Source organism: Psammomys obesus, unplaced genomic scaffold (assembly GCF_907164565.1).
Source record: "Psammomys obesus unplaced genomic scaffold, mPsaObe1.curated_primary_1811, whole genome shotgun sequence".
Taxonomy (NCBI): domain Eukaryota; kingdom Metazoa; phylum Chordata; class Mammalia; order Rodentia; family Muridae; genus Psammomys; species Psammomys obesus.
Window position 1 is genome coordinate 32356129 of NW_026593286.1, and position 13196 is coordinate 32369324.

The following is a 13196-nucleotide window of genomic DNA, read 5'->3' on the forward strand; positions in this document are numbered from 1 at the left end:
GACAACGGGATGGTAAAATCCAGGTTAGAGTGCAGGAATGATGAGTGAGGAATGATTCTAAATAGAGCCAGCAGAAATAATGTTAGGCCGTCCACGATTTACTCTCCGTGTGAGCATTCTCTTATGGACGTAAAAGACTTAAAGGCATCAAGATACATACATCTTGGTTTTGAAATGTCATCACACTGAGCAGAATCCAGGGCTCATTAGAGAAATCACCTATTCCAGGTCTGTGACAGAAGGACTGAAGGAAAAGGAGAAAGTGGGTTGGGTTGAGCACAGGTATTTCATTGCTCCTGGCTTCTTTGCTGTTTGTAATGTGACCAACTGCTTCAAGTGCTCAAAATACCCATGGTTGTGACAAAATATCCTGACAAAAGCAACTGAAGGGAGAAAGGTTTCTTCTTTTTTTGGGGGGGGGGGGGGTGCTTCAGGCTTCTGGTTACATTGTGTCCACAGTATAGAAACAGAGTTCCCGTCTTTTTTTCTCTTTATTCCTTCTAGGAACCCAGTCCAGGGAATATGTCTTCCACCTTTTTTCTAATCTAGAAACTCCCTCACAGGTATTCCCAGAGGTCTGTTGCCTGAGTCTAGATCCAATCAAGTTCACTGTCAATATTACCACTGACCAATTTTTATGCTGAATTGAGTTGATTAGCTGTTGACTTCACAAGCTATCCAAAGCACGCTCGTGTTTGAAAGAAACGGGTCTCAAATACTGCTGTGCTGCAATCTACGAAACCCCGCTTACACCACTACCCATCTTCGCTGGTAGCATTTCAAGTTGGCTTCTTTGTCTTTCATACATTATTCTAGGTATCTCTGATGGTGTCTTTCTAACACAAGAATATTTCTTGGGCTAATCTTACTTTCTGCACATAAATAATTTTATTGGTCTTAAAGAATGCTTTATTTCATTAAAATCACAAAGACCATAACCTGGGCATTACACATGCCCCTAACCCTGCCTTTACCTTTACTGAAGCAAAACTGAGAAATAGAAATCTCTGACCGTAACTCACTTTCCTCATCCATTTTAAGGTCTCTGGGAATGTGTCTTGAAACTTGATAGCAAGTGATAATTGGATGCAATTTTTAGTCCTATCCACTTTAGCTATTATCTTTTCCATTCCATCTAGGTGTACTTCATCTATGATGTATTAAGTGAAATTACATGAAGATCAGATCTAAGTATAGAGGGAATATAGATTAGGTTTTTAATACTTTACAAAAATAGAATCACTTCATCTTAATTTTCTAAAAATTTTTCTAAACTTTAGTTTTAATTTGAACAAACACAATATATAGCACAATTCTCCCATTTTAGGCTGACTTTGGTAAGTCATAATTGTGTAATCACTACTAGCTGAATACACCATTTTTATCATACCCCCAAACCTCCTTTGGATATCTTAGCAATCAAAACTCCCCACTACCTCCAGCTCTGATTTCATAATCCAACGCACCCAGTGAGTTGTTATTATAGACTTTGCTAAAAGTCCTCAGAAACACAACAGTACAGCTGAGCAAGCAGCCCTTCAGTGTGTCTCCCCATTTGTTGTACACTTGAGGCCTTTCCGGTTTGAAGGTAATAAGGGGATACGGCGGGGAAACAACCAAAACCCTGCTATATCCGTGTACAAATCATTAGATAGAAGAGAATTTGCTTTTACCTTTCTTGGGTAAGTGTCTGAGAACAGAACTGAGTGATCCCGAATTACCTTTTGTTGTAACTAATCACCACGACCCAAAGAGACTTATACAAGAGTTTATTTTGGTTTGCAGTTGCAGAGGGAGGGTCCGTAATGGTGTGAGAGAGGGCATGGCAGCAGGAGGCAGAGCAGGAAGCTGAGAGATTATTTTCAGACATGAAGCAGAGTGACCTGGAAGTGGAACGATGTTATAAACTCTCACACCTGACCCAGATAACGTGCTTCCTCCAACATGACTCAGCGCCTCCCTTTGTTCCATACCTTTCCACACCAGCTAGGGATCAAGTGTTTAGTATCTGAACCCAGAGGGGAGATTTTTCATTCAAAGTACTGAAGAGCCTTGTAGAACGTCTTAATTTTAGCTACGTTTATAATTATATAAACTCATAAAAATAAATTACAACGTACAATTTTATAAGAAACTGCCAAATTCTTTTCCAAAGTCTCTGCACTATTTTTGCCTTCTTACCAGCAATGTACAAGAACTCTCCATTTCTTCAACAGTTAGTTTCAGCAATTTTGTTGGTTGGCAGTTTGAATGCTCTCATGGGCTGGGCTGTATGTATGATAACCTGATCTCTATTCTCCAGTTCATGAACTATTCTCTAGTTCCTGAAGAGAGGGAGGAGGGAGGAAGGGCCTTGAATGACTGGGGTGGAACCACCATTGCCTGCTGGCTCATAAATGATCAGATACATACACTCAAGTGCTCCTGTGTCTGACAGGTAAGGTCCTCAAAGAAGGCCCTCACCAGAGGCAGCCACTGGTTCCTGCAGAACTGACCCAAAAATAAAACCAGAGGACTCACCCAGTGTGGTCACTATCATCAACAAAAGTAAAGACTAAAGCTGCTGTTGGCACACGCAAACCTGGCGAGTTTGTAGTGGTTTGTGTCTTATCTGTATTCCCAATGACTAGGTACTGCCTTAACTCTTATAATTTACTTCAGATCTCAGTTTAGCACTTCATTGTTGAACTGTAAGAATTATTTACGACTGGTTATGCCCTTGAAAGATACATGTATTTTATAAGCATTTCCTCACCACCTATGAACTGCTTTTTGGTGCTTACTGCTGTCTTTCAAAGAGCAATTTCAACTCTATTAAATTCCAGATTAAAAATTTCTTTCTTGGTTATGTTTACTGTCAGAAAAAAGTTCTACCTATCACAAGACAGCAAAATTTTCTCCTTTCTTTCTGTTTGGCCTTTGTCTTTTTTTTTTTTTTTAAACTTGAACTTTGCTCCAAAATTGTGTGAGGCAAGAGCTTAAGCCCCTTTCCTGTATGAACAGCAACTGTTCCATTTGTTGAAGATTTTGTTCCTTATTGAACTACTTTGATACTTTTGTAAAATCAGTTGTCCAGGTTCAACTTCTAAACTCCATTTTGTCCAATGGTCCTCAACAATCCTGAAACATCTATAACAACTTTCTCAACTTCATTATAAAGATAGAGCTCTGTGTCTGTGTTCAAGGATGTTATCCTTGATCTTCCACTTGCAATTTGAGAAAAGAAGCATGCATTCACTTTTAGCCTGGCTTCCGTGTGTGGAATGTCCATTCCCCAATCCCCAGCTCTTGCATTCTAGATGTAATTGCAATACTGCCTAGGTTCCAATTAATTTCATTATGATACCCCATATGAGATTTTTAAAATGCACTATCCCCTACACAATGATGCATAGGCGAGTAATGCTGAGAGGGAAACAGTCTTCCCCAAGGAAGAGCATACCAATTGGTTGTCTAATATCAAATGGTCAGTCCTGGAAACATACATACAAGGAACATTTTACAGACTACATGTAATAATCAATGAAAAAAGGTCATGAATTTGAAAGAGTGCTAGGGGAGATATGTATATGGGAGAGTTCAAAGGAAGGAAAGGGAAAGGAGAAATGACATAATTACATAATCTTAAAAATAATTTTTAAAATGTGTTATTTCACTTGTTGAATTTCTTGGCTCTGTTGGTATATAGTTTTTATCAATTAGGAAAATCTTTAACTCATTTTTTTTTTTCTTAACATACTGTTTTTGTCTCCTTGACCCAACTTTTAGGACTTCAAATCCAAGCACGTAAGAAACTATCTTCATGCTACTGGCCGAATCACTGTCCCATTCCTGATCCTTTGTGCTTTTCTACGCTTTAAGTTTTCTTTTTAAGACTAATGTCTTAAGTTAACATACCAAATACCGAGTTTCATTAGGCATTTCCACACATACACGTCATTATACTTTATTCATACTCATCTGTCGCCCACTACCCTCCTGTGACCTCTGAGTCCTCTCCCCAACTTCCTTTCAATTTCGCATCACATGCGTTCTGTTATCCACCTCCACCCAACATCTCTTCCTCCCCTTTTAGTTCCCTTTCTACTCTAATGGCCTACTGCAATACACACAAATTTAAATCTAGACTCTGAAATATAAAACATGCAATCTTTGTCTGAGTCTGACTTATTTCACCTAACATAATGGTCTCCAGTTCCATTAATTTTCTTCAAATGTCATGGTTTCATTCTTCTTTACAGCTGAATAAAATCCCATTGTGTGCACGTGCCACATTTTCTCATGTATTCAAGTATCAATGGACATCTAAGCTGGCTCCACATTGTGAACAGTGAACAAACATGGATGTCCTTCAGAGACCAAGATGCTATTGTTCTATCCAGTCCTTCTTATCTGGAGAGTGAGTAAAATGAACTAGGCTCAGCAGCTTGTAAAAGATATCTTACAGATATGTGGATTGTTAGAGATATATAGTGGTTTCAATAATTCACATCTATATAATTAGTCTGTGACATATATACATATAATCTTGGAATGCACCTATGCAGGGTACCAATGTGGTGCTATAGTTTTGTGTTTTACATATATATATATATATATATATATATATATATATATATATATATACACACACACACACATATATATATATACACACATATATATACATGTATATATATATATTTACATGTATATATATATGTAGCATTAGAGTGACACAAATATGACACCAATGTGGTGTTGTGGTTTTGTATTTTACCTTGACCTCCTTTAAAGACCACTAGCAATCTGTGGAAAATGCTTTATTGTATCATGTCCATATACTGCAAGGAGTATTTCCAAATAATACAATGTAATCCAAAGACTTAATTAGGTGAAAATCAAATCATCCAGAAACTTTTCTTCCTTAGTTTTTCACAGCAATTATTAAGAGTTCACACCCTGATTTTTTTCCAAGTAAGATTATTCTAGTAGTTTTGAGTGTTCAATCCGTGTAATAGTCCAGTCAGGTTTTACTCCTTGTGTAAATTCCCTCTGAAATCTAGGAAAAATATTATAAATAGTATGATCATCCATCAACTCAAATATACTCGGATAACTGTAACTGGCAAGCATGAATTAGAAGCAGTACTGACAAGAATAACTCAATGGTTAATGGTAAGTCAAAATAAAATGTTTACTCTTTTAATCAAAACAGTATCCTAAACACTAAAGAATGCTCAACTCCAGCACTTTTAGTGCTCTGATCTACATTCAACACCACTAGCCCCTGGCAGAAATTTGGATCTTGTTATTAAACAGTCACTAAAGCACATGTCTAATATGAGCACAAATAAACTGGACTCTGGAAATACAAACAGCACTTTAAATATATACACCAGCATAGAGGAAAGTCTGTTTAACAAATCACACAGTTGCCAATGTAGTGAAAAATAATAAATCTGGTTGAGTTCACATATTAAATCAATTTTTGAAGTATAAGTATTTATTTTATTTTAATTATGTATATGTGTATGTGTAAATATGTGAGTATGCGCATGTGTATATATGTGCATGTGTGTAAAGTATGTGCATGTGTGTAAATGTGCATGTATAAGTGTGTGTGTGCGTGTGTGCGTGCATGCTCACGTGCACATGGATTTGGGTGCTCATGGAGGTCAGAGACTTTAGCTCTCCCTGCAGCTGATCTCAGGTGGTTGTGGGGCCTGGGAACAGAACCTGGATGTCCTGTAAGAGCAGTGTGTTCCCTTATCCACTGAACCACCTCCCAGCTCCCAGTATTTTTGAGTTGCCTTGGTCTCATCAGGAATATTAAGAGACAAAATTATTACTGATGATAAAGATCTTGCTATAAACAGACATTTAAAAAGAGGCAATTAATAGATTTAAACAAGCATTTAATGTTTAGAGAAAAATTTGGATAATTATAGTCAAAGCATAAAAACAGAACAACAACAACAAAAACCTTTTCTCAGGCCAGGCACAGTGGCATATTACTTTAATCGCACACTCAGGAGACAAAGACAAGTGCATCTCTGTGAGTGGTATATCAGTGTGGTCTACACAGTAAGCTCTGGACTAGTCACAGTGAAGAGTAAATACTATGAAAACACAGTGAGACCCTGTCCCAAACTAACAAACAAAAAGTCCATGTATACTCAAACAAAAAACTGACACAAGTGAAAAAAATGAATATGATTTCTATATAACTTAGTGAAACAGAATATATTTTCTCCTAGGACATTTTTGTCATTTGTTTTGTTACTTTAAAGCAAAGTTGTACATTATTGACAAAGTAACAGTAGTATTCTCTTAAAGTGTGTCTCTACTAACTTGTTTCAGCTGCCCACCTTTCCAAAAAATTACAAAAAAAAAAAAAAAAAAAAAAAAAAAAGTCTGTTTTAAATCTCTTTAGGTGCAGGCAGTGCCCCTTCTGATCTGTATTCTGACCCTGCATCTGACTTGGCATGGTTAGTCACACAGCTTGTGAATGAGGACTGCCTAGGACAATGGCAGATATGAAGTTTTGAAGATGAAGGCACCTTATGTTTTATCCCCCAACCTCTGCAATGTGACCTCGCTATTATTTTCTTCAAAATGGGGAATAGAGGTCTCTAGACACCTTTAAAATCATACAAATTCTGAGACTATCTTGACAGCAAACTATAGCAAAATAATGTTGCTTCACTTCTCTTTATGGGCCCATCAGCTTCCCAGCATCCAGTTGCCTGGCAAATGGTGTCACAAGTTAAACTAAGGCTGCAAGCCAAGCTGCAAAAGTCCTAGAGAAAGAGATGCCAGAGATGGCCACAATGCCCCACGTAACATCTGAAGCCACTGTGAGAATGACTCCTCCTGTCCCTGAGACCCTTGCTGATGCCAGGTGAGGCAGAGGAAGCCCCAGCGGAGCTTCCTGACTCACCAAGCAGTGAACCACAGGCAAAAGCAACCACTACTGAAGCCACTCATGTGGGTTTTTTCTTCGTTTGTTTTCTTTTGAAACAGTCTCTAGCCCTGACTGGCCTGGAACTCACTGTGTAGAAGAGGTTGGCTTTGGAATCACAGATCTGCCTACCTCTCCCTCTTAAGGGCTAGGATGAAAAGTCTGAGTCACCATGCCCAGGAGAAATTTAAATTTAAATAATCCTATATCATATTCAGTGTATTTTTATGACTTTTTCCCTTCACAAATAGCTTGTCAAATTTCAATTCTTTTCTTTCTAAAGTTCTCGCTAGTTTTCATACTTTTACACTACCTTCATTTGCTGGACGAGGGAAATGAAATACAGTCATACTTACTCATAACTTGCACTAAGCAGTTGTTTAGTTTCCACATTCTGATCTCCTAGCTTCACCTGAAACACACTGGCTCCACTTAGAGATTCATTGGGAATGTTGGCACTGGTCAGATACCAAAAGCACATCAGGATGTTAACGAACTTCCTTCCTTAGAGAGAACACAACAAAAGCAAATCTGAATCATCTATCAGCCATGGGCCCATAATACAATCAGAAACAGGCAGTAACTTGTTACAGATCAGACTATGCACTCTCCACTGTAGCCTAAACTCCATAAATTAAGGCTGTCTTCTTTTCTGAAAATTCTCTTAGGACTTCTGCCCTCTTTGTAACTCCCTAACCAATCTACTGTGTTGAACATATACTTTACTGAGTATACCGGATGGATTATTCTCAACTTACAACATTTTCTAAAATGAAAATAATCTTAAGGCAAATACCTGTTGCAGAAACAAAAAAACAATCAAAAAAACCAACCAACGAAACCAAACCAAAAAGCCACATCTACATTTTGCCCCTATTTCAACTGTCCAAAAGAAAAGCCTTTGTTCTTCTACCCTAATTTACTCTGTTGTGTCTTAAGTCTCATAATGTAACTCAGTTAATAGCCATGGTGCCAAGACAGAATCTGAAATGTTAGACAATATCACCCAAGATACCACTGAAATATTTTAAATTAAGTTGCATGTGAAATTATCTATTAAAAGTCCACTACTGTCACTGCCTTAAAGGATGTAAGTAGAGGCTGTCTCCCATGTGCCTGCCTTGTAAATACATGCATACAAAAATCTGTAAGCAGATTGATTAATGAATGAACTTTCAGGTGTGCTATTGGAAAATCCATGCACTGGAAAAGAACCAGATAACCACCAAAGTTCCTTCCAACTTTACCATTACTAATTCAACCTGAGCGTTTCATAATCTTTTTTTTTTTTTTTTAATCTGTCTTTATCTGATACTCTCTGTTCTGGTTTTATTTTGTACTTTTCCTACACTTTAGGAAATTTGAAACACAAATATTTTCATTTAATACATGGGAGTCGCCTGTCCTAAACAGCAAAATATGTTAGGAATTTCCTTCCTTCCTTCCTCTCTCCCTCCCTCCCTCCTTTCCTTCCCTCCCTCCCTCCCTTCCTCCTTCCTTCCTTCTTTCCTTTTGTGATAGGGTTTCCCTCTATAATCCTGGTTGGCCTTGAACTCAGACATCTTCCTGCCTCTGCTGGGATTAAAGGCCTGAGCTAGGTAAAGATCTAGCAAGAATCTACTACCAGGTACCAACTCTTTCAGAATTAGCTCTTTAAACAGCAAATACAATACAGTGTTTTTTTTCTTTTCAAATTCTTATTTTTTATTTATTATGTATACTGGGATGGTTTTGCAAAGTGATACACACTTTGAAGGGCTACAGACATTTGCTCACAGACTTAAGTCCTCTATCCTGTGGTACTCACTGCTTTGGTTTATTTCAACAATTATGGCTCATGAAAAGTCGCCTCAGCCAGTGTTACCTTTCTCATCATAGTAAATAGAGATGTCGCCTGTTGATGTATAGACAATTTCATCTATGTCTGCAGCAAGTGCATTTTTGTGGTTATCAGACAGTGAAGTGACCTTTTCTTTTAATACCTGTAGCACCTGAGTTGGAAAAAGAAAAGCAGTTTATTTAAAGTATTTTAAAAAGTGATGTTTATCATGGAATTTTTTCAAGACCTATTTTTAAAATACTTTATCTTATTAACTAATCCTCAAAAATAAAACTGAAAGGCACCTAGTTTTTCAACTAGGTAATTCCTAATAGAACATTACATATAAGACAACCGGAATGCATAACAATTACCTATCTACACTGTTAAGTGGCAGGAGTCATTTCAACTTCTATGACCCAAAGTACCATAGGACAGGCACTTTCTGATGCCACATATACTATTTGAAAGCGTAAGTGAAACTATGCATGGATCATTCTATTGCAAGAACCACACACTTTTTAAATTAAAAGAACACTTTACCTCCTTGGCTACAAGTTCTTCCAATAGATCAAATTTACACTGTGACAGCAACTTGGATACATGAGCAAAAGCCTTGAAAAAAACAGGAGGGTAAAGATGACAGTTATTTCAAAAGATCATATAAAATACCATACAACATTCACAGTTAAATGGTTAGTGTAGCACAGATTTGCTTTATGGTAAAACGGGTAATATCAAAAATTATTACAATAATGTCGGGCATGGCTGTTAAGTTGATTAACTTTTCTCTGATGGCTTGGCCACATATGTAGTTGCAAATGAGCCAACTAATAATTATGAATTCATTTTCAGGTCCTGGGAATGACAGCATGTGACATATATACTAGATACCTCAATAAAAAAATACCTTACATTTTATTTCAAAATGATCATGTAGACAAATGTGATCTAGCTCTTAATCATTTACAAACAATTAGAATGTGAGACACTCTAAAGTCTCGACTGTACTTACAGTCTGGAGATCTGGATTATGGGCAGAACCTCTCTAAGATATGTAAGTTAGGTTTAGGAAAGTGGGAGAAAAGAGAAATAGTTTATAATCTACAACAGTGAATCTCAACCTGAAGTATGAGGTCTTATTTTAAGGTGTGGGGAGAAATCACAAGTCTCCACACCCAGCAATGAGAAAGAAGTTGGTACATTCAGATCCCACTTGTATTTCAGGAACTTTCAGTCTGCTGAGAAAAGACAAGTTAAGCAGCAAGCTCAAGACTTGGTAGAGGGTAAGAACAGAACAGAAGAAGCACATAGAAAAACCATCTACTCTAATCTTTGAGGACCACAGAGGGCTCCCTAACGAAGTAGCTGAAACTGACCTGCCCGGAGAAAGGAGATACACAGGCACGTGAGACAGAGAACCCTGCACATTATTATCAGTTGACCTGCTTCTCTGCCATTCTCATGTTGAAGCCTTAAACTCTAAGACTTTAGAATGTGACTCCATTTGGAGAGGTGGTCAGTGTAGGTCCTAATCCAGTTATCACTAGTACCTTTGTGACAGGAGGAAATGTGTAGCGATGCCAGACATAAACAAATGCAGAGGCCTCAAGAGAAAGCAAAGCTTCTGATACTAAGATATTGAAATACTTCTCTTGAAGCTATTCAGTCTGAAGCCCTCTGCTACAATAGCCCTGGCAAACTTTACAATACAATGCAGATGACTTTTGAGAAAATGCACATAGCCAAATGGATTCAAAGTCTCCCTGAACACTACAGAGTACTATAGGTGCTCAGGATCAGGGATCTTGTATGTTTGGTAGGTTCATGCAGTATGAGTGATAATTATGACAAAAGCAACTCTAACCACTATGCGGAAACCTCACCTCTAGTTTGTGTGGCTGAGATCATACCTGAGCAAACTGACTTAAAAAGTAATGAATCATAATGAGGCTACCCAGGTAAGATCCTGTAACAAACAAAATGTCCACCTCAAGACACTGCTATAAACACCCTTTTTTTTTTTTTTTTTTTACAGAAAATGAACTTTACAAGAAAGCTCTAAGAAAGAGTACATGGCTCAATGTGATTCCGTGAGGACTAAGAATACAGTTATACATACCAATGGCAAATGGGGGTGTGTGGTGCATCAGAACACGTTTTCTTAACTTGTGATAAACACTTGCTGAGATTTTATGTACCCATTTCAACTGCTGGTGACTCTGGAGAATTAGGGCTGCTTTTATTATTCTTTAGTGGTTTATTTATTATTTTATGTGTATGAGTGTTTTGCTCGCATGTATGTCTATGTACCAAATGATCATAGTGTACCTTCTGAGGCCAGAAGACAGCATGAGATTCTCTGGAACTACAGTGAGTTATAAACTGTTATGTGGGTGCTAGGAATTGAACTTAGGACCTCTGGAAGAGCAGCCCATATTGTTTAGTCATTGAGCCATCTCTCCAGCACCAAGACTACCTTTGGACAGTGTGGTTAGTACCACACTAAGTTTAGTTTAACCCTTCTAAAACTTGACTTCATCATGTCTAAACAAGGACTGAACAAGGGGCCCCTTCAATTTTATGTTCTAGGATTTCCATTACTGACACATAAATGAACTAATGTAGCCATGTGTGGATGATGAGGTAGACTCACTGCAGAGTAAGTAATATGATCGCACCAACTTACCTCTGTGCACAACTGACACAGAGAACAAAGACTAGCAAATTTGTACACTTTTATCATGATACTGAGGTAGGCTTTATCAAACTCAAGCTTGCTCCTTTTTATTTCTGTGTAAACGTATGTACTAGCGAAGAGCTGACTCAAGGAAACAGTAGTTAATACTAACACTGATTACATGAAGTTAAAAACACTACTATATATATAACTAATAGGCCACATGAGTTGTGTATACAAGTTGGGGGAAATCTGAATAAATCAGGAGTATAATTCTAAATTCCAGCATATAGTCAACATTGTTAAATTATTATGCTGATGGTCTATGGCAATATAAATTTGAGAATAAACTATGACTTCTACCTTTGTATCAATCAATACTTCTGAAATGCTAGGATTGACAAACTAAAAAAATTGAAGGGAAAATTCAAATAGCCTTTCATCCTAGAAAAACCCATGTATACTCAGACTGTAAATAATCTCAGGATTCAAAGAGACCATTCTAAGGCAACATCATTTGCCCTTCTGAAAGGTCGTGATGGGCAAAGTCAGAGCTACGAATCACCGAAGCCTAGGCAGTCCCAGTTTGCTGGATCTGGACACTTAGCAGACCAGCAGACTAAACAAACTCTATGAAGGGCAGAACTGTTCATTCCCATGTCTGTCCTCATGATCCTTGAAAGGATATACAGGTAGAAACAGATAAGGGCAATAAAGCTCAAACTGCTGGTAGCATGTGCTGCCTTTCTACCTGAAATGATATCCTGGTCCTTTGGCAATGTTATCTTATTCCTCATCATAACCTTACCCACTCAATTTACTTAACAAATACTTATGAAGTGCCTACTCTGTGTGCCAGGCACTATCTTCTCTAATTTTCTAATTCTGGAAAAATCATACCCAGAAAAAGGCTAACTAGCTTCAAAATGGCAGGAATAAACAGGTTTTGAACTTAGGCCTTCACCTTATTTTCTTAATTGAACTCCTCCTACTTGAGGACCAAGCAAACAAACCTAGATGCTTACTAAAGTCAAGAGGTGCTTGAAAGATTCAGTGTCTATGTCACTACCATCGTTGGATAAGTTGGATCGCAATGAAGAAACTTCACATCTAAACACTTGCGCATGTAAGAGCTGAAGGCACGAGGCGGACAGGTCAGTTAGGGAAGCGAACAAACCTGCTTCGCCCCCTCAGAGAACTCAGCGATACTGAACTCCTTGTCGAAATAGGCCCAGATAAGGAAGGCGTAAATTCGAGTCCGGACCCAGTTGATGGGGTTGGAAAATCCCAGAATGATCATTCTGGTTTTCTGGCGTTGCTGAGGTTGCTCGTCGGTGCTGTAGCTGCGTCTGGGACCAGCGGGTAAGGAAGCGAGGGCTGGAAACAGTTCTGCCCGGCCGAGTAGGGGTCGCCTGGAGCCCCAGGGACGCAGCGCCGGGTTTGCCCAGACCCCAGAGCAGCGAGGGACCGGGGCCGCGCTTGAACCTAGGCGGCGGCGGCAAATGCAGCAAAATTCAGTCAGCGACAACCTCACCTCGGTGGAACCAAGAGTCCGGAGCCGGGTGGCTCGGCCGGGCAGCGGCCGAGGAAGCAGGGGCAGGGGCAGGGACAGAGGCAGGGGCAGAAGACGGGCGGCCAGCGCCATGTTTGTGACCTTTCACCTCTGCATGCCGGTGCAGTCCCGAAAGGAGGCCGGCGGGAAACCAGTTCGACTGCGTTGGAGAGGCGGAGCTAAGAGCGCCTGGTACCGCCAC

At 38.9% G+C, this 13196-nt stretch overlaps 1 protein-coding gene across 1 annotated transcript; it reads right to left on the reverse strand.

The window, feature by feature from the left end:
- Positions 1–4787: 4787 nt before the first annotated feature.
- On the reverse strand, positions 4788–13110 carry Maip1 (matrix AAA peptidase interacting protein 1). Its single transcript, XM_055616269.1, has 5 exons — positions 12620–13110; positions 9306–9377; positions 8808–8934; positions 7300–7447; positions 4788–5041 (listed from the first exon to the last, which is right to left on the reverse strand). Exons 1-5 carry the CDS (start codon positions 13085–13087, stop codon positions 4963–4965), a joined length of 894 nt encoding a protein of 297 aa, XP_055472244.1. The 5' UTR covers positions 13088–13110; the 3' UTR covers positions 4788–4962.
- Positions 13111–13196: the final 86 nt, after the last annotated feature.